Source organism: Glycine soja, chromosome 7 (assembly GCF_004193775.1).
Source record: "Glycine soja cultivar W05 chromosome 7, ASM419377v2, whole genome shotgun sequence".
NCBI classification, from domain to species: domain Eukaryota; kingdom Viridiplantae; phylum Streptophyta; class Magnoliopsida; order Fabales; family Fabaceae; genus Glycine; species Glycine soja.
This window is the reverse complement of record NC_041008.1, coordinates 40,061,396-40,084,632: the sequence shown is the minus strand read 5'-3', so window position 1 is coordinate 40,084,632 and position 23,237 is coordinate 40,061,396. Positions and strand designations below refer to the sequence as shown.

Genomic DNA, 23,237 nt, shown 5'->3' with positions numbered 1-23,237 from the left:
TATAAAAATTCAATAAAAATGACTTACGAAATTCCAATATTTGAAAAAAAAAAGTAGTTGATCATAAAAAATGTGTATGTTAATAAAATATTTATCTCTATGTTATTATTGTTTATGTGACGTAGGATGTTCCTTCTCCTTTCTCTATCTAAAACCAGTAAACCTTCATTTTTATGTGACGTAGGATGTTCGTTCTCCTTTCTCTATATCTAAAACCAGTAAACCTTCATTTTTAATTTTTGAAAATTATAAACATAGTTTATTTTAGTTTTAATTTTACAAATTTTAATTCTTAACTGTCTAAAATAACATTTCATTTAATATTTTACATGTAAAACAAAAACAAAACGAAAAATAACTATAATGAATGTTTTTTTATATAAAATGAATACTTAGGTTAAAAAAATTATAAAATTAAAACGATGAACGCTTGCAATCTTAAATAAAAACAGGGGTTTATTCTATCTTTTTTTTTTATAAAAAAAATGGGTTTAGTCTATTTTACGAAAAATATAAATTGTTTTTGTCTTCTCTCCTTTGAAATGGGAATATACTTGTGGATGCATCAAATTACAGCAAATATGTTAATCTAGTGACGAAGGGCAAGCCCGTGATAGTTGCCTCCATTTCCATCATAGTACGGAGTCTGTTTTGTCTGTTTATTTCACAGCAAAAATCGCAATGCCTTTCTTTAATAATCTATAGTAAAAACAACAATAAATGAAATATTTTCATGTGGTGTACACTTTTTGTTAAACTATCTTATTCTTTGATTAAGAATACTATCTTATTTTTTAACTAGTCTAAAAAACCATTTATAGTAAAGATATAAATTACAACATTTTTTTCCGTCAAGGTAAAAAGTGTTGATGAGAACATTAAATTATATCAAAAGAATAAATTGTATGCGAAACATATATATTACTTATTGCAGTTGTTATTATCGAAAGAAATTTTAAAAAATTAAAATGATTGAAATCTTATTTTATATCAGTAATATTATAAGATAAATTAAATAAGTTGATTTTGAGGATGAAATGCTGAACTTATTTAATTGTAAAATTCTGAATATTAATTTCAAAGACTCAAAAAATGATATGAAGATTAATAATTTATACAATACTGTGTTACGTTTTCCTCACAGCTTTATCTAAGACTTGAAATTTCTAGCTAGGTACAATGTTGAATTAAATAATATTTATATATTTATATAATACTACTTATTTTGATAAATTAGTTTTTATTTCCAGTTATTTAATAGCCAGATGTTAGTATTTGTGGAATATTGATTGGAAGCTACACATTATTGCGAAAAACATTATCAGACATTCTCTGGGACCAGAGACAGAGACCCTCCAACCAATTCTCAGTAGTAAATCCCTCCTTTCGAAGACCACGATATTCCAAACAGATGAGCCAATACATCACACTAACAATTTTTTGTAATTTGTGAGTAATTTACAAATACTCTTTTTAGAAAAGAACAAATAATTTGTGAGTAATTTGCAAATACTCTTTTTAGAAAAGAACAAATAATTTGTGAGTAATTATACCGTTTAAATTTCCCGTTTTTAGGAGCTCTAGCTAATCTGTTGCGTCACTTATTTTTAATTAATTTTGTCATCAAAGTTTCCCAATCTTATATTTATTATTAAGTATATTTTTTTAATCAATACTGTATTTTGCAAAAGATACTAAAAAATATATAATAGAATATTTTTATTATTGAAATTATATCTTTATATTTATTTTATAAATATAAAAACAAAAAGTAATAGTGTTTGATATAACACAAAATTAGAGTGTTGGAATCTCAAATAGAAAATGTTTTTCCGCCCAAAACAGAAACATTTTTGCATTTTTATTTTATGTCAATAAGAAATTCAAAAACATTTTATTATTGTTTATTTAGTCCCTTTTATTTTACTATTATTGTTAATGTTTCTGAATCAGTCAACGTGAAAACCGAAGTAGGATTAGTTGAAAGATTCTATAAAAAAAAAATTAAAATAGTTGAATATGTTGGAGAACGAGGGGATAAAGAGGAGTATCCAATAATCACAATTGTGATATCAATGGTTGGAAAACAAAGAACATAAATAATTTTATAATCATAAGTGAATCTCACATCCCCACTTAATTTAAAATATTAAACTTCAGATTTATAAATTTTACCTTTATTTATATGATGTCTTTATTTATATGATATCTCGTGTTCTCATTCCTATTCCTATAACTTCACTACTCTAACATATTACAACTCATATAAAATATTTGTAATTTGTAATTAACATTACGTGTGATTTACATTTCAAGCTAAATTAGTGGAATTTATTAAATGACATTCGTGAGTCATATTTTTCCCATAAATATAACGTATTGTTCCCCATAAATTAGTGGACTGAATAACAATGAGTGAATGCTAAAGGGTTTTTCTCTTCTATTTGAACTTGAGTAGTTTTGATGTAAATTAGGGTTTTTCTTTTCTATTTTGCTGCTGTAAACTCTTATTCTTATTGTTGTCCGTAAAAATTTAAGAGAAGAAATACAAACTTGAAACGACGAGTGAGTTTTATATATTATTAATAGTGTGTGCATCGCGCTCATTTACCTTCTGTGGAGTTTAGTTGAATTGCAGTCAAATATTTTTAGTTTGTGGCTTATGTGGATCAAGTTGTTTGTTTTTAAATTTTAAATTTTTTTTAGGTTTATAATTGTTTTAATAATAAAAATATAAATTTTGACAAGTATTCATGATTAATAAGAATTAACATGTTAACTTTAATGTATATAAAAATAAAGATAATAAACATATGTGGAATATGTTTGTGTGCATATATAATTCAGTATCAGTAAATTTAATTATAATGATATTTTAAAAATTAGCTCAGAATATCATTACAAATAATAATAATAATTATATTTTATATTAACATATTACATGTCCCTTCCAAAAAAATATTACATTTAATTTATAAAAAGTACACATCATGTCAATCAAGTGACTTATATATATAGTGGAGATATCAAATTACACCAATATAACCTTAATAATGATTACACCATTTTTATACCTTGATATAAAATGTGATTTTTTATTGATTCAAATATTGATATATTATTAAAATTTGTGTCAAATTTTGTTAAAATTAAATAATAACGTAATCACATGATCTATATTTTAGTATATCTTGAAATGTTTATATTACATTTATTTTAATTTATATGAACGAGATAATAAATGATTTTGAATTAATATAAAATTTTATATATGTGATACTTTGAATAGTTTTAAGAAAATGTTATCGAAATAAAAGTTATAAAATGATGTAAGATTAAAAATATATAGAAATATGAAGATATCAAACAAACCATTAGAGTATTACACTTGCAAGGTTTTAGTGCCAGATAATTATTAAGTTTATAATAGATGTTAATAAAAAATAATTTGAATAATTATTATAAGATAAGATGTATTCCCAAATTAAATAATTTATTTTTATATAATAATTATTATAAGATAAGATGTTATTAAATTTATTTATTTATCTTTTATATATACAAGTAGTTGTTATGGGTAAATTTATAATTTTAATTTTTCGCTGATTTTAAGGCTAAAAGAAAAATTATATAAGTCATTTTGTTATCATATAAAGATCCGTTACCTCACTTATTTATAATAAATTTTGTAATAATTCAATTAATTTATGGTTGAATATAATTACCCGTTAATTTCCTGTTAAAAATAATTAATTTAATTATAGTAATCACCCATTTAATCACTTACCTGTTTTAATTAATTTATAGTAATTATCCGTTTATTAGAAATTTTGTTATCATTAATATCGTGGACATAAGATTGATTTTAATTTAAAGCTATTCTGTAATTTTTTTAATCAGTATTTCTATATTGTGTGCATTTGAACTGATTTAAATTTTTCTTTTTTTGTCAATAATATAAAAAAATAACAAATTATTAATATAATTTTTTAATATATAAAATATATATATATATATATATATATAATATAATATAAAAACAGCTTGATTTTATGGGATGATGTCATGTAATAATCTCATATTCATTTCCTTCAAAAATATTAAATATTATTATTTAATTTAATTATTAATTAAAATCAATATTATTCTATTATATAAATATATTCTATTTTATTATTCATTCTATTAGAATTATATTTAATTATTAATTTATTAAATGCAAACATATATATATATATATATATATATATATATATATATATATATATATATATATATATATAAAGACTGTTTAATTCTATGAGATAATGTCATGTGACAATCTCATATTCATTTTCTCCAAAAATATTAAATACTATTTTTTAATTTAATTATTAATTCAAATAAATATTATTCTATTATATAAATATATTTTATTTTATTATTTATACTGTTAGAATTATATTCAATTATTATTCTATTAAATGCAAACAAATATGTTTTTAGAATTTTTATTCTTAATCAATTATTTTATTTCTCTTTTTACATTTTTTAATAATGATTCTAATATTATTTAATAATGTACAACAAAAAATAATTAATAAGTTTATTTCATTTCTTTTTAATAGTTTTTATCTAATAATATATTTTTTTAGACCATGTGTATTAAGCTATATCAGTTTTGCAAAATAAATGTGGACTTGTGTTTTTATCATGTAATTAAAAATTATAAAAATAAAATATTAAATGAAATATTAAATTTTGAACCATATTTAAATATTAATTGATAAAAATATGTTCAGATGTTAAAGAACATTTAAAGTTTTAATAATACTATTCATAGTTCTTAGTTCAAATCAATTTTTTCTTTATTTATTCAATTAAAGAATATTTTTAATTAACTTATTTGATTATGTTCAAATTTATTCAGTTAACAATATGTAAAACTTATTAATATAAAATAAAATTTATGGAGACAATTTTTTTTTATGAAGTACGAAATTTTATAAAAATACAAATGTGATGCCTATATATGAAAATATAATATATATCATACACAATTTTGGTGTGATTTTTATAATATTTAATATTTTATTATATATTAATATCATTTAACTATTGTGTGTGTATATATATGTACTAATATATATTTTTATTAATTAAAATATAATAGATAAGTGCATTAAAAATTTATAATACATAAAAAATTTATAAATTATAAAATTAATAGACATGCAAGACACGGGAGATACAAAGTTAGTATATTACTTTTTTATAATAAAAATGCTCCAATGTAAGATTCTTGTTCTGATCCTTAGGATAAGCTTCATTTATAGTTGACATAAATTAATTTTAAGTAGGTAAATAAATAAAAAGCAATTGTACCTTATTGATGGTTTACCGAGCGACTCATGACTTCCTAGCAACCACAATTACCCCTGTAACACCCTTTCTGGAGCTATAATGATCACATAAAAAATGCCATTACAAAATACTCATAATAGCTATTAATAGGGACACATAAAAAATGCCATTACAAAATACTCATAATAGCTATTAATAGGGAGTTAAAGACTTGAACTATAGTTACAAGAAAGGAGAGAGGTCTGTGAATAAGAATTTTGAAGACAAGATTAAGAAGAAAGATTATATTTGTCTCACTTGAATGCTTTAGGTTTAGGTGTGTTAAATTCAACCTTCTACACTCACTATGTGTTTGGATGAGTATTTTTAATATTAATCTTAAATTAAATTAAATTTATCAAATTGATTTAAGTTAAAATTAATTTTGAAATGAAGTTAGATGTATTTGAATGTTTGGGTTTTAGTTAAAATTGATTTCAAAAGATAAGTTTGCAGAAAAATTTTGTATGACTTTTTTTTTTTATCAAACTTAAAAGTTTTCTTTTATAATTGTTTTAACTTGAAATTAATATTGGCTTAAAATCAATTCTTTAATATAAAACCAATCATAATATCATCCAACTTGAATCCGTACTTAGCTTTTTGGGTTAAGGATGTTTTTATTCTTAAGAAAGAGACTATAATTGATTTTAGTCGTTGACTTTTAAAATCATAAGTTTTTGTCCTTATATTTTTAAAATATTTAAATTTTAGTCTTCAAAACTAATATTTTATAATTATAAGGACTGAAAATGTAGATATTTTAAAAATAAAGAGATGAAATCTTATAGCTTTTAAAGCCAGATACTAAAACTTAAAATAACTCATTTTAATTTTCATGAACTAAAAATATTATAAACCCTTTATATATATATATATATATAAAAACATTGAAACTTGAGTTTTTTTTATATATATAGAGCAAATTTTGAGTCTTCATTTCTTAAAAAAAAATCCTACTTTTCTTTAGAGGGTTGGGATCGACCCAATAACCTCTCTAATTTGAAAACGAAGAAAAAAAATTAAGTTAATTTGAATCATTCAGTTGAAGTTTTATAATTATAATCTTAATGACATTTGATATTAAATTTAAATAATTCAAATCAACCTGATCCACATCATCACCTCTCTTTCTTCTATGTTTGTTCTTGGCAGATCAATGTGGATTAGATAAATGATTAAGAATTCAGAATGAACTTTTTACCTTTTCTATAGTGTGATTTAAATTTTCCTAACATCACTTGATGGACAATCATCCTCGGAAGATCCTCTTGAACCTAAAATTTTCCTATGCAGTAATCCTTTAGGTGAGTTGCAGTCTAACATAGTATTGGAAATGCCTTTCTATTCTATCATTTTTTTTTTCAGAGAAAAGAAAAAGAAATTTTTGTTCTTGGCGCGCAAAATGTCTGGCTTTTCCTACAGTGGCCAACTTTGGCTTTTGTTCATCCCCTTTCATTATTGCACAAAAACAACAAATTCTCAAAGCTCTCAAGTTGCATTATAGCTTTTTCCCTTTTTTTCGTTTCCCTCTGATGTGTCATGTCTCATTATCTCATGGATTCTATTCAAAGTTCAAACATTTTTCTCACTCAGCTGGGTATAGAGTGTTATATATAAATTGTTGCTGACGTTATTAATTTATGTTAATAACTTGATGATATATTGGTGGGAAGATTAAAATTTTGAAATAAAAATTAAGAGATTAAACTGCTACAAAAATTATAGAAAATTGAAATTAAACATTAATTATAATAAATCAATGAATAATCACATTGACTTTCCTTAAAATTACATTTTGCTTGATGATTTAGACATTAATTAGTTTTTTTTAAATATTACGCTTTAACATTCTTTTAAAAAAAAGACAATAGTTCTGTAAAAAAAAAAATAATTTAATTTTATTACTTTCATATTCGAATCATATGCATAGTAGTATAGTACCTATTTAAGGAAAGTAAGGAACATGTAATGTAAGAGAGTTATGTGTAATTTAAAAAACAAATAGGGTCTAAATGTAATTACAGGTAACCTCAAAGGAAGTCAATATAACTATCCCAAAAATCAAAGATTTAGTTAAGTTGTCAACGGAGCTTAGTCTGATAGAAAGAGTTAGTGTACCATAAAAAAATAGAAAGAGTTAGTGCACACCAATTTTTTTTTAAAAAAAATGAAAAGAGTTAGTATCTTATAAAATAACTAATTGGGTTATCCTTGTGATGCACATTTTTTTATATAATGCACATTTAATAGCAATTAAATTGAAAACATACGTTTATAATTAATTTATAATTCAATATACTAAAAATTAATTTAATCAGTTATTCATTAATTTAAAAATTATAAAAGTTTGATAATCTTTTAATGTTTTCATTATTAATATTGTTATCTAAATTGGCACACCAATCCTTTCCTTTTCATAGTAAGCTTCTATAATGCCTTTTTCATAATTGAGAAGGACATGCAATGAGAAGAGAAATTAAAAGGAAAAAAAAAAGAGATTGAGAAGAGGGGTTGAAGGGATTTGAGTACATGAACCATAAAATTTGAGGTTTGAAAGAATTCAAAAAATGTAGTTTACATGTGAGATTTAAGGTCATAAACTTTGGTACTAAAAAAATTGTGTGAGATAGAATGACATAAATTATGAGATAAATTTTGAAACTAGTAGAAATTAAATTTTTGTTCATTTGACGCAAGAGAGGACTTGAAAAATGAGGCATTTACTTAGAAGAATCAAATTCCATGAAAAATAATTTTGTTAGCGGAAATGTAGATTGAAGAAGTAAAAGCTTTTATATATATATATATATATATATATATATATATATATTATAGATAGATTATGGATCCTTTAAAAAAATTATTATGGATACAAAGTACAAAGAAAAATAATGATCGTGTAAAATTTAAAATCTTTAATATATATTTTTGCTAGATATTTAAAACCTTCCACTACATACATTTAAACCAACTACAAATTCAGGAATCCACTAAAGAGAAATAATTAACATGCTACTTTTTGGATAATTAAATAAATATAAATATTTTCCTACAAAACAAACATGATATTTTTTTTAAACTCAAGACAAATGTTAAATAAATATTTTTTGTTCTATTAAATTACTTCTTTTCTCTTTTTATTTTGAAGTAATTTTTAACTTACCAAATCCCTAACAATTTATGGAAACACCCAATGAATATCCAATATAAAAAAGAAATGACACACATCATCAATTTTGAATGCTTAACAATGACAATAACTTTATTAGGCTGAAAAATTATATAATGAAATATAAAGTTATATCTCAAATATAATAAACTTAAATATTAGCTCTTGATAAGAAGAAATGACAAATGACAAATAATATAATAATGAAAGAGAAAAACCTCATGTTTTTAAAAGCCCCTTGATATTTCATCTTCAATTTACAATTAATGGAAAAGAATTAAGAGTTGCACATTTACAGAGGACCGAACAAAGTTTAAGATTCTAATCATTCACTATCAATAAAAAATATAGAAAAAAAGAGTTGCACGTTTGCTAAGGAGTGTGGTAATTAATTGTTTCCATGTGAGTTTAAAGTTTCAATATGAAGAGGTATTTTCACATTTGGTGTGAGGAGTTCAATGTTATCGTTACCTTTTTTATTTATTTTATTTTTAGGTTCAATTAATTATCAAAGTTGATAATTAATTTACAATTGTATCTTCAACTTGGGTGAGAAAATAAAAATTATAGAAGAATTTTTATACATAATAATAATAATAATAATAATAGATAAACTATAATTTAAATCTTTGTGAATAAAGAATATTGATAGTAAATGATAATGTCTCGATTAAAATTGTCTATATTGAAAGAAAATGCAAAAATAAAAAAATACAGTTAAGTCAATGAGAAAAAAAACTCAAGAGACTTTCATTAATACCATATGCTTTCTATTCTTGACTTTATATGAAATAAAAAAAAACTATCAATCATGGCATGAATCTTGACTCAAAATAATAATTTGGCCTATAATTTCTTATTCGTGGTCAGACTTTTAAAAAATACTTTAAGTAAATAATATGTCTAACCACGACTTTCTTAAATTTATGTTATTTGCAAAAATATCAATCTTAAAATTGTACCACAAGGAAACTTAAAAAAAAAAACACTATGCAGATAACAAAAAGCTCACCAAATCAGTAAATAAAAAAAATTACCAATAAAACTATATATGCAAAGTGGTTCTGCGTTAAATTTTGTGTGTTTTTCAACATAATTAGTATTTTAGTGTATGCATTGTATAAGATAAAAGTTTGCTTTTTATATAATTAAAATTTATGATAAGAAAAATATTTTCTAATGTATAAATATATTATAATTAAAATATATAATAAATAAATATCTTTAAATGTGTAAATTACCTTAAATTGGGATATTGAATTTTGAATAGTGTTGGACCCAGTTTTGTGCGTGTGCGTGTGAATAAATCAACATGAACTCAATTGAAGAATGAGTCATGTTTGAAGAATTATGTCTCATCCTCTTGGGCGTTTACTCTGGTATCATCTGTTTTTTTTTTAAGAAATATTCTTCAATTGAAACCGTCAATGGATTAATTGGAAGAGCAATTGATTAATTCTAACTGGCAATTGATTATTGCAGTAAAACTTTATCCGATTTATAATTTTTTTAATTTATTCTCATTAAAATCATAAAAAAATCGTACGGCTTTAAAGTTTTGACATTTCACAAGACTTAAAAGTCATAAAATCTTATATAACTTCAGACAAAATATGAGTTTTATTACCTTCAAAATCATTATAGGTCATTAACTTCAAATTGGTAATTTCATGTGCACCTAGGAATTCTTTGTTAGAACAATAAAAAGAATATAAAACTGAATATAGTTGCCAAACAACTTACATCTAAGAAATTTTATGGCAATAATAAAAACATAAAATAAAAAAATCAGAAGTCGAATAAATATTTATGACTATGACTATGAAATTATAAACATTTTTACGTCAGAATTAATTCAAAAATTATTTTCCATTTGATAAATTTGAAAAGAATACAACCACCAGGTTCAAAGCCACAATCTCAAAGTCACCTACACATAACCTTACCATTGAACCATGATATGAAATTGTTTGATTTGTGCAAAATATTATGAATATAAATAGTCTAATAATAGATATATTTGTTTATAATATTATAATTTTTATCATGTATATCAGAACATCAAATTCTAAATTAGGTCCTTATTTTGAAGATTGAGTATGAAATTTTAATAGAAAGTGACTCATGCAATTCATTTAGTGATCCACTAATTCGATAATTGATTTAGTAGCTTAACTAGATCAATTACCAGTTTAATTTTAAAACAATGATAATATGCACTATGACTTACGTTAAATCCTAAATGCTGTCATTATAAAAATGAAAAAAAAAACTTTACAAGACAATGAATTCTTTTCAAACAATGGACAAGTTCTTTCAAACATGATCAACATAATTCTTTTTGTGTGGACTACAAATATTCTCCTTTAAAGATAATTTTATTTGAATCAATTAAGATTATTATAAACCACAAAATACTTCTTGCAAGTATTTAATAAAATTATATACTCGAGAGTTGAACACAAAATATGATTAAACTAAAATACCTTGACACCAATTAATTGAATTTATACAGTCATAATATGTTCTACAGGAAACTCTTTTTGTTATAAATGATTTTAAATACAAAAGGAGATAAATGTAATCACACATCAATTAGTATTATTAGGCATAAAGGTGTGGACAAGGAATGCTTAATTACTTGGAGTGGGTGGCTATGGTGTGTAGATGATTACAGATTTGAATGGGCTTGGACATCATGACTATGTGATCTGATCCAGAGACATAAATCACGTGTGGGGGGAAGACACCATCTTCTTCTGAGACGACTCACGGGGCAGGCACCTTTTTCATCATCAACGTTGTTGCCAGCTTTACATCACCAATCCTCATATCAAATACAAAAACAAATGCAAATCAAAGTCACATCACATCACCACCACCTTTACTTTGCCTTTTATTCACAACAAGGTATACGCTAAAAATCAACTCATAGAATATCTTGCTTTTTTTTTTTTAAGTGTTTTATTTCAAAACGGCTTCGTATCTTATTCTTTTTGTAAATTACCAAATGGGTTGTTAAAAGATTAATTTTATAAATTCCACTTAAGGTTTAAATATTTTTTTAATTATTAAAATTTGAGTTTTTTTAGTTTTTTACATTTAAAATTGTTGTTTTATTCATTGAAATTCATAAAATATTATTTTTAATCCTTTTACACGAGTAAAATAAAAAAAAAGAGATTGATAAGTTTTTATTTTATATTTTAAAATGGAATTTTTTGGTAGTGATTAACTGTTTTAATTTTTTTATTGATTTGATTTTGGTAGTTTTTAATCGAAAAAATGGTATTTTACAATATAAGTAGAAAATCAAATTCTGACATAAAAAATTGTCCCAAATTGGGCTGAAGCTGTTTATACAATAATGCATCTTTTGAATAGGCTTCCAACAATAGTTGTTCAAGGGAAAACACCAATTGAAGCATGGATGGGAGTAAATTCCTCTGCCACTTGAAGATTTTTGGATCAATCTGCTATGTTCATGTTGCAGCAGTTAAAAGATCCAAATTGGATGACAAAGCTGAAATGAGAAATTTCTTAGGCTATGCTTCAGGCTCTAAAGGTCATAAAGTGTAAAATTTGAAGTCAAAACAAATTGTGATCAAACCAGGACATTCAATTTGATGAAAATGCATATTGGGATTGGGAAAATGGTGAAGTTCGTAGAAGCATGAAGTCTGAACAACAACAAGATACAAATGATGATGAAATTCAGATTGCTGAATTTGATTCCCCGGTGCTGAAAACAAAGTCTTTGACTGAAATTTATGAAAAATGCAACTTTGTTGTGCATAGGCCTTCTTGTTTTGAAGAAGTCTCAATGCAAAAAGAATGAAATGATGCAATGAAGGAGGAGCTGATTATGATTAACAAAAATGGTACTTGGGAACTTACTCCCAAGGACAAGCATGTGATTGGTGTGAAAGTGGTTTATAGAACAAAGTTATATCCTGATGGTTCCATTATCCTGATGGTTCCATTCAGAAACATAAAGCTAGACTTGTTGTGAAGGGATATTCTCAAATGACTGGAGTTGAATATAGTGATACATTTGTGCATGTTGCTAGGCATGAAACAATTAGATCAATTGTTGCTTTATCAACTCAATGTGGATGGAAAATATTTCATTTGGATGTCAAATTAGCTTTTCTAAATGGAGTTTTGGAGGAAGAAATTTATGTTGAGTAGCCTGCTAGTTTTATCGTTGCAGGTCATGAAGACAATGTTTATAGGCTTCGCAAAGCCTTGTATCCAAGAGCTTGGTACAACAGAATTGATTCACACTTCCTGCAAAATGATTTCAGGAGGAGCCAAAATGAATCTACTCTTTATGTCAAAGAGTGTGACTTTGGAAAGCAAATTATTGTTTCACTTTATGTTGATGATTTGCTTGTTACAGGTGATGATGTTGATGAAATTGACAAATTTAAAAGTAGCATGTTGCAAGTTTTCTAAATGACAGGTCTTGGAATGATGAAGTATTTCTTGGGAATGGAAGTAGATCAACTTGATGATGGAATCTTTCTCTCACAGAGAAAGTATGTTGTTGATTTGCTAAAGAAATTCAAATTGGAGAGTTGTAATCCCGTTACAACTCCACTTGCTGTAAATGAAAAGCTCTCTAAGAATGATGGCGATGCAAAGGTTGATGTAACTCAGTATAGAAGTTTGATTGACAGCCTTCTTTTCTTGACTGCAACTAGACCAGATTTGATGTTTCTGCTATTTTGATTTCAAGGTTCATGGGTGCACCAAGTTTAACACACTTTAGTGTAGGCAAAAGAGTGCAGAGATATTTGAAAGACACGGTTGGTTGATTTTGGCATTTGGTACTACAAAGGAGATGGTAAGTTTGAAGGTTATGTTGATAGTGATTGGGCTAATTCTATTGATGATTCAAAGAGCACAACTGGATTTGTCTTTTCACTTGGCAATGGTGTGTTCACATGGAATTCTAAGAAGCAAGGTGTAGTTGCTCAATCTTCAGCTAAAGCTGAGTATATTGCTGCAACAACTGTCTCAAATCAAGCTATTTGGATTAGAAAGGTATTGACTGACTTGAATCATGTGCAAGAAGAATCTATTGTGGTATGGTACGACAACAAATTAACTATTGTTATTGCTAAAATTCCAATTCAACATGGAAGAACCAAGCATATCAATGCCAAATTTCATGCTGTAAGAGATGCGGAGAAGAATGGAGATGTTCAATTGATGCACTGCAGCTCTGAAGAGCAAATTACAGACATTTTAACTAAGGCACTTCCATGTGCTAAGTTTAATGTGTTGAGGAGCAAGCTTGGAATGTTCAAGAAAAGTTTTAAGGAGGAGTGTTAGACATAACGGGCTATAAAACTTTTCTGATTTATTATTTACTGTTGTAATGATGTTTAATTGTTCAGCTTGCTTGCTTGTGTCAGTAAGCAATGTTCCTATTAGTGGTTTTTAATTTGAGCAAAACTGCACTCTCTGATGTGAGTGGTTGCATGTATTTTAGTAACAACATGTATAGGTATCATGATGGATTGTCACTTTTCATGTATTTGCACTTAAATATGAATGGAAACATACAAAACAGTATGGATGTTCAGCATGAACGGAAATAGCTCTACTCTCTCATCTTCTCCTCTGTTTAGGGTGTTTATGGTTTATGTTTCATTGCTGTGTATGTTCTTTGCTGTCTTATTTTAACAGTTACTTTGGTTTTTTCAATGTGTATTGATTTGCCGGAGTTGTACATCCATTGTTTCAATATCTTCTTTGATCCTCTTCTCACTATAGTAAGGGCTTTCCTAGTTATGTTAAACAAACGATAATCTGTGCTCTCCAGAATTTAAAAATCAAAGAACATTGATAACCAAAAGTATCACCGAAGTATAATAATTTCTATATAGTAAAGTGGACGACATAATCGGTAGAGATAAATGGATTTTTTTGCTTGAATTATTTTGATTAAAAAAATGCTTTGAAAGTGATTGAAATTTGGTTGATAGATAAAAATGCATCCAAATTCTTGCAACCAATACGCATTTTATTGGCTTCAGACTCAGCAGCTCAACAAAAAGCCAGTCAATGAAAGTTCGACAAACTATTTTTAAACGCTTGCTATTGTTTAATAATGTAATAATATCAATTATGATTTGATGTACATCAAACTCATAAACAGAGTGGGGAAAAGCTTGTTCGTTCGTTTCTGCAATGTAGTTTTATTCACGTTAATTTAAACAAATGATGATGGAGAAGGCTAACAACTTTATAATAAACAACTAGTTTAAAATCCCTATAAATCTAACCGAAAGATACTCAAGGGGCTAAAAATGTTAAAACAGAAAATTTAAAGAGCAATGTAATTTCAGGTTTTGCAATGAACATAATTGTTTTTTTGGATAAGCCAACAATGAACATGGTAAATGGTAAATTCAGTTGATACTTCTATACATAATGCACACTGGTAACTTTTAGCTGCAAATTCAATTGCTGTCACATATCAGAAACATTGTATTTGGATCAATCTGCTTTAACACATTATACCCCAATTATACTAGCTAGCTTATATTGATAAATTTCAAGGTTCTTCACATTTTGTTTCTTCAAATTGCTATTTGGAAGGGTTTTGCTACATTGGTAGATTTCAAAAGAGATTGATAAGGGGTGAGGGTTGAGCATCAAATTAGAAAAAAAGGGGTGTCGATTTCGGCAAGCTGAATGAAGCATTGTCACTTAATTGGATTACCTTGCTAGCATGCTTTCACATGTATAGCATACAAAAGGGTTGATTGCGAGATCTATAATGATTTTTATTATTATTCAAATAAAGTGTATTTCAAAACTTACCAAGAGATATTCGTCCAGTGCCTTTCTGTTGATCCTGCAAGCAGGGTGGGTATAAGGCTGACATTTTAGGTAGTTGGCCAAAGAAAAGTAAAAGGAGAGAAGCATGTAAAGGTTCAAACGATGTTAAGAGTTCTTCAATAGTAAATCTTATAATGAAAGACTAATTTATAAGAAAACGAAAATCAAGGCACAAAAAATGTTAACTGTGAATTTAAAGTCCAATGCAATTTCAATTTTTGAGACAAACATGATAAATGGTAATAATTTAGTTGTTTTATTCGGTGATACTTGCATACATTAAGGCACACTAGGAAGTAAATTTGACTCAGTCATTTATATCAGAAACGTTGTCTTGGATCAACGCTGCTACATATCATGATATCATACCCAATTTATATGCATAAGCTATATGGCGCTGGAATCCTGCTAATATACTACCCTTTAAGCTATCTTGTAATGATGAATTTGAATGTTCTCCTCATTTTGCTTCTTGAAATTGCTGTTCCCTCTGTGGACAAGAAACTTGCCCCAATTGTATGGCCTATATTTTGAAGGGTTTTGCTCATTTATCAGCTCCTCCAAAGGCTTTACTTTGGTGTCGTGTGCAGGGAAGAAGAAGAACGGAATGGAAAGCCTTTCCTTCTCAGAGTTGACCACCACTCTGTGATCCACACTCTCATATGCATCATTGCTCCAAACCTGCACAAGCAACCCCAATCCTCAAGTGAAAGTTTTTCTTCCTTAGAGAAATGCTAGCAACACACTCTCTAACACACTCTATCATTGGTTTAAATTTATGGGAAATTACAAGAAAGTTGTTGTTCTCACATCTTATTTAATGTCTCTCTCATGATTTTATAGTTTTCAATTAATTTAAACCAATGATAGAGTGTGTTACAACTAGTGTGTAAGTGAAATTTAAAATTTTCAGTTTTCAATATGGTATTGCACTGGCACCTGAACAGTATCACCAATGTTGATAATATAAGCATTTGGGGTTGGTTTCACTCTAATCCACTCTTGATCCCGTTTACGTCTCACTTCAAGTCCTCCAACTTCGTCCTGTGCAAGAATGGTCAAGGCACCGGGGTCCTTGTGTCGACCGACGCCAAGAGCAAGGTCAGGGTAAGGGCATGGAGGATAGTGGTTGAGTCGAATAAAGCTAGTTTGATCTTTGATGAAAAATTCCTCAAACCTCTTTGCTTCAAGGCCTAAGCTCAAAGCTATCAGCTCCAACAGCTTAAAGGACAGCTTTTCCATCTCCTGAATATACTCTTGTGTTACAACCCTGCTCGTATTCACATCATCAATAGAATTATAAAAACTGTCCAGCTGTCATGACTGTGGGCTGAACAATTAGTTTTGAACACAATCCACTTTTGTTTTAAAGGTTTTAAATATTAGTTGCAGTCACATTGCGGTTTCTTCGTGTTTGTTGATATCGTGAAAAATCGCGGACAAATGCAGTTGATGCGGTCTCAATTGCAATTGGTCACATTGCAGTCATAGACAGTTAAACCAAACCGTGATTTGGGCCACAACATCAAAGTTTTTTAACTGTATGTGACCACAATGTGACCGCTTCAACCACATTTGTTTGTGATTTTCCGTGATATCATCAAACGCGACAAAATCGTAACACGACCGGTATTTAAAACCTTGCAAAGTACAGATGAATTACCTGAAGAGTGGAGGGTATTGAGGTGATTGATTAGTCCATTGATTGACTCGATCATCATGTTCATCAGAAGTGAGAGGAATGAAAGTGGGGTCTTTGGCTAGAAAATCAAAGACTTCTTTCCAGTCCCTGACGTTCTTGGTGTGTTCTGTGTCATAATAACCCATTGGAGAGCTCTCATTTCTGCTAACCTTTCTCTTCTCCTCCAGAGTCTGAGCAAAGAACAGTTTTGAGGCTTTCTCAATGTTTTGCCTTAGAGTGAGTGGCACTCCATGGTTTGTTACTTGGAAGAAGCCCCACTCCTGGCATGCACGTCCTATCTCCTTCACCAAGCTTTCAATTGCAGAAGGGTCTGAAACTGTGTGGTTGGTTATTGGAGAGAGATCAATTATGGGAATTCCTTCTGCTTGAATGGTGGAGAGATTTGGCCTGTGTTGTGGTTCTTGAATGAAAGCTGGGTCAACCTCTCCCATGGCTGGTGATTGGGTAAGCAATTTGCTGCACGTGTATTTTGGAAAGGTTTTGGGTTGTTCTCTTATTTAAGGAACAAGAGAAAGTTTTGTGTGGTGCAAATACAATTTTGAAGTTGAAGATTCCGTTCACGTACAATAAAGAAATATTTTGATTTATGTGCATTGAACCTGGACTGGTTTCTGTTATGCTACCATGCAGATGTCTTTTTTTTTTTTTTGAAAGGAAACATAATTACTTCACGTCATTCATATTGTATGGAAATATACAATTTAGAATATAATAAAAAATTTGGATGCTAGCATGATATCCTGCTGCCAAGAAGACATGAGCAACATGATTTGTTAGTATTAGATTTCATCTTAAAACTAATTGGTATTAAGTGAAATTGTCCCACAGGTATATAAGTTGCACTCCAAAAATTGAGACAGTTGATGTAGGACTTGACTATTTTCCACTAATTAGTCTCCTATTGAAACTCACTACTGAGTTTAGAATAGAAGAAAGAAGGACTCTACACTTATATATAATACAGTGAAAATCTAGGGAGTCTCTAATAACATTTTTAACTCCATCTACCACTACTTTATAATCAAATTCGAAGATAACATTTGTCAAATTGAGGTGTTTTGTCCACATAAGTGTTTGAAATAAACCCAAGTCTCGGCCTCTCTTGGATCAGGCAGACCTTGGTAAAGCATCGTTCTCGCCTTGATGAAGTTGCCCTGGTCTCCTCCTCGACCATGCAGGTGTCTTGTGTTTGTAAGAAATGTAGATTCAATTTTTTTTAATATTAATTCATGACATTAAATATTGTTTGAAGATTCAGCAGTTAGGTGATTCATGTGCAGATATACCACGTAACTTTCAAAGTAATTAAATAGTCTTGAAATCAAATAAGATGGGATGATCCTAGAAAATATATATTGATTACTCAAAAATAATTAAAAAGAAACTAAAATCCAAGTTAAAAAAAAGATATTAATAACTCTCGTTACTATGTTTTTTCAATTTGTAGATTGATTTGGAAAGCTTCCCAGTTTATGAGTCTTATTCAACTTAAATAAATAAGCTTTAGTGAAAGATAAGTGTGGTTTAAAAAAAATTGATTTGTTAAGTAGTGTACAAACATTTTTTTTATATCTTCTTGATCCAGTTAAATAAATTAAATAAACAGTAATATGTCCTCTCTAGAAAGAAAAAAAGTAAAGAAAATTGATAGCCAAAAACTGTAAAAAAAAGTATTATGTAAGTATCGTCATTTTTTAAAGTAAAAAAAAAAAAGATTGTTAGGGAGAAATGGATTTAAAAAAAAAAACTATTTTGTTTAAAAAAATGCTTTGAAAGTGATTGAAATTTGGCTGATAGATAATAATGCATCCAAACTCTTGCAACCAACACATAATTTATTGAATTCAGACTCAGCAGTCCAACAAAAAGCCATTCAGTGAAAGTTCCACAAACTATTTTTGAACGCTTGCTATTGTTTAATCATGTAATAATATTGATTGTGATTTGATTTACATCAACCTCATAAACACAGTAGTATAAAACTTGTTCATTAAACTAATGATGGAGAAGGCTACTTAATAGTAATAAAGAAATAGTTTACACTTTACAATCCGCAAGAATCTAATTAACAAAAAGATACACAAGGAACAAAAAATGTTAAAATAGGAAATTTAAAAACTAATGTAATTTCAAGTTTTGTCTTGATTCTTGAAAATTAATAAACGATATTTAGTTTTCTTTTATTGGGCTATACTTCTATAGTTCTATACTTAATGCAAACAAGTAACTTTAGCAGCAAATATAATTGCCGTGGATATCAGAAGCAGTGTCTTGAATCAATCTGCTTCAACACATTATACCCAACATACATAAGCTAAATTATACTGTCACTATACTATCTTTTAAGCAAGCTTATAATGATAAATTTGACGGTTCTCCACATTTTGTTTCTTGAAATTGGTATTCTTTCTATGGGTGAGAAACTTGCCCCATTTGTATGGCCTATATTTTCAAGGGTTTTGCTCATTTATCAGCTTCTCCAAAGGCTTGACCTCAGTTTCATGCGAAAGGTAGAAGAATGGAATGGAGAACCTTTCTTTCTCAGAGTTGACCACCACTCTGTGTTCCACACTCTCATATGCATCATTGCTCCAAACCTGCACAAACAACTCCAATCCTCAAATAAAAATTCTCTCCACTAATTACGGGAATAAATAGTTCATAAACTCAAAGATTAGAATATGTTTTTTTTAGGGTCATCATGACATTGGTGTGAAGTATTTATACTTTTGTTAGTGACTAATCTCTCCTGGGAAGCTGGGCAGACCACTATTAGTAGGTCTCCTCTTTTAGACACGTTTTTTCATCCACAATACTCAAACTTGAGACTTTGCTTAAGACTTTGCTTAAAGAATCCAAATCCAATTCCAGACGAACCAACAACAGAAACTACAATATGGTTGTCCTTATATGACATGTGCAGTCCTCTTCCCTTAAAGTTAACTTTCTTGAGTGAGTTAGGTGGTGGCTGTTTCTTATAACTAGATTACGAGTCAATAAAATTTCAAGTTTCCAGTCTTAATATTGCTACTGAAGTTGTACCTGAATAATGTCACCAAAGTTGATAGTATAAGCATCTGGGGTTGGTTTCACTCTTGATCAGCTTTACGTTTCACTCCAAGTCCTCCAACCTCATCTTGTGCAAGAATGGTCAAGGCACCAGGGTCCTTGTGTCAACCAACGCCATGAGCAAGGTGAGGGTAAGGGCATGGAGGATAGCAGTTGAGTAGAATAGAACTAGTTTGATCTTTGATGAAAAGTTCTTCAAACCTCTTTGCTTCAACACCTAAGCTTAAAGCTATAAGCTCCAACAGCTTAAAGCACAGCTTTTCCATCTCTTGAATATACTCTTGTATTATAACCCTGCTCATATGGACATCATTTAGAACATAGTTTAAAGAGTGAAATATGTTTTCAGTTCTGTGCTTTCGGTAAAACTTGTTTTAGTATCTGAACTTCAACTTTGATCAAGTTGGTCCCTAAACTTTTCAAAAAATATTGGTTTTCGTCCCTCCTTATGGTGAAAATGAAAACCGTCTGTGAAGAAGAACAAAAAAATCACTGTTTTTCTAAAGTTCACGGACTCACTAAATTGATCAAAGTACAAGGACTAAAAATATATTGTAGCGTAGTTTAAAATATACAAAGAAAAGATACATCTGTTTTCACCATAAATTTGCTGTTTATGTCTATAACTATTCCAAAAGTGAAGATGAGTTACCTGAAATTTTGAAGGTATTAAGGAGATTGATTAGTCAAACTGAGTGAGTCGATCATCATGTTCATCAGAAGTGAGAGGAATGAAAGTGGATTATTTGGCTAGGAAATCAAACACTTCTTTCCAGTCCCTAATGTTCTTGGGGTGCTCTCTGTCATGGTAACCGGTGGTATTGTTCTCATCTTTACTAACCTTCCTCTTCTCCTCCAAATTCTGTGCAAAGAACAATCTTGAGGCTTTCTCAATGTTTTGCCTTAGAGTGAGGGGCACAGCATGGTTTGATAATTGGAAGAAACCCCACTCCTTGCTTGCATTTCTTATCTCCTTCACTAAGCCTCCAATAGAACATGGATCTGAAGCTGTGTGGTTGGTTATTGGGGAGATATCTATCACAGGAATGTCTTCAGGTTGGATGGTAGAGAACTTTGGCCTGTGTTGTAGGTATTGGATGAAAGCTGGGTCGACCTCTCCCATGGCTTTTGCTAGAGAACTTTCACTAGTAGACCGAATATATGAAAGCCTTTTGGTGAACCATGATTCTCTTAAGGTTCAATTTTAGTAAGGTTAATACCAAAAAAATATTTAGAAAGGTTAAATTAATCTTATTAAAGTAAGGTTAAATTAATATGCAGGTCTTACAGTATTTGAAATTTTTTAATTATGTTCAAATTAGTAAAAATTGTAATTGAGTTATTGATTTTGTGAAATTTTTGTAGTTGAATTTTAAAGTTTGTTTCTGACAGCTTAAAATTATCAGAAAATGATAATTTATGACAGTTTTATGAACTATAGAGATTTAATTATAACAAAATTGTAATTTTAAGGGTTCAATTAATTAGAATTTTTTAATTTAAAACCTATAAATAATTTTTTAAAGAGTTCAGATAGCTACAAATTAGTTTAACTTTTAAGTAATTTTATGATTATTTTCAAAGGGATGTGTTTCACCAGTTTCTCCGAGGAGTTGTCAACTTAGTTATTTCATCTAAACAAGATGGCATTAAACTACCTCCATATATACTTGCAATGGCTAAATGGTGCTAATAGTGAATTTGCCACACATGGGTAATGTTTTGTTTTTATTGCATAATTGCTGTGATTGGTTGTTTTTTTGCAATGCCAACATAGTAGTTGTGACTATTCGATATAAAGTGGAGCAATTATGTTAGTATCATTTAGTGTAGCATTAATTAAAATTGATTTATTGTATTTTGAGTATCTTTCCTAGAGAAGAGTGTTTAGATTGAAGTATTAATATTTTCACGAGACATGTGTCATTTGTATGCAGGAGTGTTTTATACAGGGGTGTTTTATATAGTATAAATACTTTTTTTTGACAGAATATAGTATAAATACTAAAGTATTAGTGTATTTGAACAAGAAGCCAACAAACAACCCAAGAAATCAAAACAAAGTGAGTTTCTTAGTGTGTGAAGATTGTTCTCCTGTATCTGTCTCCTTATTTTCTATAGTGACTTGCTGTTATTTTTTAGTTGCTGTTGTGGTTTGACTTACTGAGAATACTAACATCAAACTATGATGTAAGTACTATAAATGGTGCACAAACATGGCCAACGAAGTTTGTATTTAATTTGTCTCTGCCGTATATTTCGGTATTGTGGCAATCTAACATGTTGAATATTTTCGAGTAAAGGAGTAGGACAATGTAGGTGGTGACTCATTTGACATTTCTGGTCTGTGGCCATGACTAACACAGAGTTCACGCTTCAAAACTCAAAATTCATCATAACAGTTGAGGAAGCACAGTGCTGAAGATGCAGAGTGGTTGTTGGATGCTGGGAGACCTAAGTGTTTGTGGGATCTGTAAGAGTGAATCAGAGTTTAAGTCTAGCCAGAGTATGCTTGGATGAGAGGAAAGAAAATAGAAAAGAAAAAAAATATAGATAAAAATGTATTTTTTTTATTTTATTGAAAAAGAGAAAATTTGTTTTTTAGGAATAAAAATTCATTTTTTTTCTTTTACTTTCCCATTAATTTTAAACTCCTTAAAATGATTAATGGGTAGATTTCAGAGGAAATTAGAGAAGGGGTAAAGGGAGTGTGGATTTAGGCCAGATGACACCTTGCCACTTAATTGGATTACTTTCCTACCATGCTTTTGCATGAATAGGAAAAAGTTCATGCGAACCACATATGACTTCTATTATTATTCAAATCAAATGTATATGCAATTGTGTTATACATTCAGAGCAAAACTTTTGTCTCTCACAAGCTTATGCAATTGTGTTATATCCAGAGCAAAACATATTTAAGCCTATTCCAGTCAAACAGAAATACTTCTTATAAAAGACATCGGTGGTGTTAAAAAAAAAATATAAAGTGTAATACAAAACTTTCCAACAGATAATTCATTCAATGTGGTCCAAAGGTTGTTTAGAGGTTAATTT

The 23,237-nt window shown here is 28.4% G+C and overlaps 1 protein-coding gene, 1 long non-coding RNA gene and 1 pseudogene across 2 annotated transcripts; 1 reads left to right on the top strand and 2 right to left on the bottom strand.

Annotated features, from left to right (window-relative positions):
- The first annotated feature begins 11,120 nt into the window (after positions 1-11,120).
- LOC114419654 lies at positions 11,121-14,154 on the top strand. Its single transcript, XR_003668271.1, has 2 exons — positions 11,121-11,464; positions 11,939-14,154. It is a non-coding gene; the product is annotated as an uncharacterized LOC114419654 (long non-coding RNA).
- A 1,488-nt stretch (positions 14,155-15,642) lies between these two features.
- LOC114419653 (protein DMR6-LIKE OXYGENASE 1-like) lies at positions 15,643-17,631 on the bottom strand. Its single transcript, XM_028385394.1, has 3 exons — positions 17,073-17,631; positions 16,349-16,679; positions 15,643-16,090 (listed from the first exon to the last, which is right to left on the bottom strand). Exons 1-3 carry the CDS (start codon positions 17,540-17,542, stop codon positions 15,833-15,835), a joined length of 1,059 nt encoding a protein of 352 aa, XP_028241195.1. The 5' UTR covers positions 17,543-17,631; the 3' UTR covers positions 15,643-15,832.
- A 1,613-nt stretch (positions 17,632-19,244) lies between these two features.
- Positions 19,245-21,387, bottom strand: LOC114419652 (annotated as a pseudogene).
- Between the last annotated feature and the right edge of the window lie 1,850 nt (positions 21,388-23,237).